The sequence below is a fragment of the Silene latifolia genome, chromosome X, assembly GCF_048544455.1.
Source record: "Silene latifolia isolate original U9 population chromosome X, ASM4854445v1, whole genome shotgun sequence".
Classification (NCBI taxonomy): domain Eukaryota; kingdom Viridiplantae; phylum Streptophyta; class Magnoliopsida; order Caryophyllales; family Caryophyllaceae; genus Silene; species Silene latifolia.
Window position 1 is genome coordinate 157,587,733 of NC_133537.1, and position 5,472 is coordinate 157,593,204.

Here is a 5,472-nt window from a genome sequence, read left to right on the forward strand (position 1 = left end):
AAGACGGATTACAACGAGACGGAGTTTATTTTTGGAAGGTGTTCCAAATCTCACAAGGAAGAGCCACTTATGGAATGAAGAGGCAAGGGACCAAGGAGTTGGTTTCCGAAATATAATAGACTAGTTTTTATTAACTAGGTGGCCATACTAGGATTTATTCATATGCTTACATGTTTGCTTGTTTTATTTTCGCGCATGCCAAAATCGCCATTCACATGCATTTTATTTTCGCGGTTGTCAATTCACGTCATTTACATTCACCGAATTAATTCACTTATAAGGAATTTATGACTAAATTGACAAGATCTCTCACATAACTAAAATTGAGATTAGCCTTACCAATTAGTAACACCTACGAATCTCTTGTTCATTAGAGCCACGCTCGCCCAAGCGGGGTGTTCTGTTTTTACCTTGGGTAAGTAGGGTGGTAAACGGTTATCACAAGCTAAAATTGGTTGGACTAAACGGGATATAAGACGGTCTTGTGTTCCGGGGCTAGTAGATGAATTTGAGGAAATTCGTCGACCAAGAGTTCTAGAGGTAGAATTAGTCAACGTGACTTACCGAATTTACGCAATTATGGGATGTTTCGCCCAAGCGATGCTCATTTTTGTTTAATATTTGGGTCTTGGAATCATTTATATAATTTAGTGGGAGGTCATTATATAAATGCTAAAACTTGCTAAACATGTTTTTACAAGTAATTTTTTAAAACAATGAATGTTAATTTTTCCTTTTTGTTGTAGCATTTTAATTCGCAATGGCAACTTCATCAACTCCATCGACTACTTCACTAGGCAAAGATTCATGGCTAAGGTCCGTAATGGATAAATGTATTTTAAAAGATGACGGTAGTAACTTTCTTGAATGGGAATCCAACATCAAAAGTGCCGCGTTGTCCGACAATGTGCTCACTTACTTGACCGATGCTCCTCCAATCGAGCCCGGTGCAAGAGCTTCATCGGCGGTGTGGACCATTTGATGTGATACGAATCACATTGATGAAATAATTCTCGAAACAAGCAACCAAGATAACCCGAGTCACCAAGCATGGATCGGTTCGAATAAGAGTCGAGAAAAGTGCATGATCACCCGCCAATGGGACGGGTAAAACCGTATGGAGCAAGGGATGGACCTCGAAAATGGGCAAGACCAAATGCATGGAATAAGCTCACCTAGTTTTTGTCATAGCCTAGTTTTTACAAAGGTCTTACCTAGTTTTTGGTTTAGTCTTGCCTAGTTCTTCCACATAGCCTAGAATTCACAACAAGGCATTAAAGACTAGCCTTGGGCATCAAGGATTTCGGCTTATATAAGGCTTGTAGTCCTCATTTGTTTATCATCCAATTTTGAAGTAAAAACTTGAGAGTATTCTCTAAAACTTGTCTTGTCTTCTTGTGTTGTTACACGAGTAGTTTGGCTTAAGAGGTCGAAACGCGATTTCGCACCTTGCTTGAACGAGGGACGTGATCCTAAGTTTAAGTCGGATTGTTTGACGAGTATCAAACAATTCACCCATTAGCGTAGCTATAGGTCTAGCTACGATAAATATCCCTTCCTTTTCATTCAAATCTCGCTACGAATATACGGATTGATCGGGTTGCACCTAGTGCATTCGGATCCTTCGTCTATTTGCTAGTACAAGTTAAGACTTCCGCTTGCGATTCACATCAATTGTGGTATCAGAGCTTCGGCTCTTGATTTCCATTAATCGAGACGATCCAGGGGTCTTGATATCTTCACAAAAAAAAGGGTTACTGTTCACGTCCAGTACTGTTCACGGTACTGTTCATCAGAGAAAAAAAATCACTGTTCACGGTACTGTTCATCAAAAAAAAAAAGTCGATATGGATCCCGATAATCCTAATCTCCTTCAAAGTCTTATAGAAGCACTACAAATTCTTTTGGAACTTAGCCCACGTGGACCACCACGTCGAAGTGAACAAAGTCGAGAAGAATTCAAAGTAAGTGAACTACCCGAGTTTGTGGGAGGCACGGATCCCGAGGATTACCTCGAATGGGAGAGGAAAATTGAACGGATGTTTGAGTTCAAGGACCTGGATGACGAGAAGTGTTGCAAGTACGCCATTCTACGACTAAGTCGTGGAGCCTCCCTATGGTATGAAGGCTTTAAGTTAAAACGTGCCCGGGCAGGAAAGGAAAAGATATCCTCTTGGGAATCTCTCAAAAGGAAGCTACGCAAGAGATACGTCCCAGCCATGTATAGGCTCACGACGTATCGCAAGATTGCTGAGTTGACTCAAGAGAGGAGCAGTGTCTCAGATTACATAAATGAGTTTGAAAATCTTACTTTGATGGGAGTATTAGAGGAAAGTGAAGACTTGAAAATGACTCGATTCCTTCGTGGACTAAATCGTAACATAGCCAATTCAGTTGAATTACAATCTTACACTGACTTCGATTCCTTGTGTAATCTATGTCTCAAGGTCGAAGCTCAAGGGAAGGCCAAGCTCACCCCAACTCATGGTGAGGGTAGTCGAAGCTGGAGGAGCGAAGGACAATCAAGGGGAAGTCCGAGTAGTCGTACGGTTGAGACTACACCTAAGACGATTTCCACCCCTGAGTCCGCTCCCAAGATACCCGTTCCTAAGGAGACAAGTTTATCTAGAGTACGGTGTTTCAAATGCCAAGGATTTGGGCATTTTCAGAATGCGCGCCCAAATAAGAGAAACATTGCACTAAGGGAAGCTATTGCCGTTCGAGACGAGTTGTATGATGAAGAAGAACGATTGGGTGATGTGTTCAACTTCGAAGAAAGAGAAGAGGAGGGGAACGATAGAGATGTCGAAACTTATGACGCTCCTAACTATGATTGTGCTTTAGTTCTTCGTGCTTTGCAGACTCAATCCACACCAATTGAGGCAGAACAAAGGAACCAGATTTTTCACACCAAATGTCAAGTGAAGGACAAGTGGTGTAGCCTAATCATCGATGGAGGGAGTTGTACCAACGTTGCTTCTACAAAGATGGTGGACAAGTTGAGATTGGATACCATACCTCATCCCAAACCATATGCGTTACATTGGCTTGATGACGGGAACAAGGTGAAGGTCACCAAACAAGTCAAAGTGACATTAACAATGGGCTCATATGACGACAATATCTTGTGTGACGTAGTGCCAATGGATGCATGCCACATACTCTTGGGGCGTCCGTGGCAATTCGATCGCAATGTCATACACCATGGCCGAAGCAACGAATATGAATTGGTCGACAAGGGTAAGAAGCTTGTCCTAAGACCGATGGCACCTAGTGCTGTCCATTCTTTGGGCACCCCACAAAGGAGAACCGCAAGCATGACCATGTTTGCAAGTGAGCGAGAAGTTGGTGAAGTCTTAAAGGAAGGTGGTTGTGTCTATCTTATGGTGGTCGACGAGGCACCAAAAGTTGGGATCAAGGATGCCCAGCTAGCGGCGCTCTTAAAGGAATTCGAGGACGTTTTCCCTGAAGATTTACCACCGGGATTGCCGCCTATTCGCGGGATCGAACATCAAATCGATCTCATTCCTGGAGTTGCGTTACCTAACAAAGCAGCCTATCGATGCAACCCAAAAGAGACCAAGGAGTTGCAACGCCAAATGGAGGAGCTAATGAAACGAGGCTATGTGCGTGAAAGCATGAGTCCATGTGCCGTTCCTACTCTTCTTGTCCCGAAAAAGGATGGGAGTTGGCGGATGTGCATCGATAGTCGAGCCGTGAACAACATAACTATCAAGTACCGTTTCCCGATTCCAAGACTTGATGACATGCTTGATGAGTTGCATGGCTCCGAGATCTTTTCTAAGATCGACCTGAGGAGTGGCTATCATCAGATACGAATGCGAGAAGGTGACGAATGGAAAACTGCATTCAAGACCAAACATGGGTTGTACGAATGGACTGTCATGCCATTCGGGGTTAACCAACGCTCCGAGTACTTTCATGCGGCTCATGAACGAGGTACTCAAACCATTCTTGGGAAAATTTGTGGTTGTTTATTTCGATGATATCTTGCTTTATAGTCAAAGCAAAGAAGATCACTTCAAACACCTTCGCAAAGTGTTCGAAACTCTCCGAGGACAAAAGCTATAAGGAAAGAAGGAGAAATGTTCATTCTTGGTCGAGAGTGTCATATTTCTCGGCTATGTGGTTTTTAAAGATGGAGTTTCAGTGGACCAAGCAAAGATAGAGGCCATTAAGTCATGGCCTATGCCTAAGTCCGTCACAGAGGTTCGGTCTTTCTAAGGACTTGCTTCGTTCTATCGAAGATTCATAAAAGATTTCAGCACCATCACAAGTCCCATCACCGAGTGTTTAAAAAAGGGAACATTTGTATGGACCGAGGCTGCTCAAAAGGCTTTTGAGACGATTATCCAATGGCTTTGTGAAGCACCGATACTAGCACTTCCCGATTTTACTCAACCCTTCGAGGTAGAGTGTGATGCGAGCGGTGTTGGAATTGGAGCTGTGTTGGTCCAAGGAAAGCTACCCATTGCTTATTTTTTCGAGAATCTAAGTGGAGCTCGGCTCAAGTATTGCACATATGATAAGGAGTTCTACGCCATAGTGAGAGCACTCAACCATTGGAGCCACTATCTTCGCCCAAATCACTTCATTCTACATTCGGACCTTGAATCCTTAAAATACATTAATGGACCGCAGAAGTTGAGCTTAAGACATGCCAAATGGGTTGAATTTCTTCAATCCTTTCATTTCTCTTCAAAATATAAGGATGGCAAAAGCAATGTGGTGGCCGACGCTCTTTCCCGACGCTACTCTTTACTGAACGTGCTTGATGTTCGCCTACTTGGATTCGAGACCTTGAAAGATTACTACGAAACTGATCCCGACTTTGGTGAAATGTTTAGGATATGCCAAACAGGACCCCGAGGCGAGTTCATAACTCAAGATGGATTTCTTTTCAAAGGAAATCGGTTTGTGTGTGTGTACCCAAGCATCAAGTCCGGGAGTTATTGGTACGAGAAGCTCATGGGGGAGGACTTGGTGGACATTTTGGTGTCACTAAGACTATGGAGGTCCTTAAAGAGCATGTCTATTGGCCTCGAATGCTGAAGGACGTGCAAGATGTGATTCGTAAGTGTGTCACTTGTCACGTTGCAAAGAGTACCTTCAAGCTAGGGGAGTACACGCTCTTACCTATTCCTAACCGACCATGGGAAGGCGTGTCCATGGACTTTATTGTTGCTCTACCACGAAACCAAAGGGGTAAGGACGCGATCATGGTTGTAGTGGATCGATTTTCCAAGATGGCCCATTTTATTGCTTGTCACAAGACAGATGACGCTAACAACGTGGCCGACTTGTACTTTCGAGAAATACTCCGCCTTCATGGAGTCCCAAGGACGATAGTCTCCGATCGTGACTCAAGGTTCTTGAGCTATTTTTGGAACACTCTGTGGGAGAAGGTGGGTACCAAACCGTTATTTAGTACCTCTCACCATGCTCAAACCG

General features: G+C 43.6%; 1 protein-coding gene across 1 annotated transcript; it reads left to right on the plus strand.

Annotated features, from left to right (window-relative positions):
* Positions 1-1,847: 1,847 nt before the first annotated feature.
* On the plus strand, positions 1,848-5,073 carry LOC141618664 (uncharacterized). The gene is made up of 2 exons (XM_074435751.1): positions 1,848-3,960; positions 4,280-5,073. Exons 1-2 carry the CDS (start codon positions 1,848-1,850, stop codon positions 5,071-5,073), a joined length of 2,907 nt encoding a protein of 968 aa, XP_074291852.1.
* The last annotated feature ends 399 nt before the right edge of the window (positions 5,074-5,472 follow it).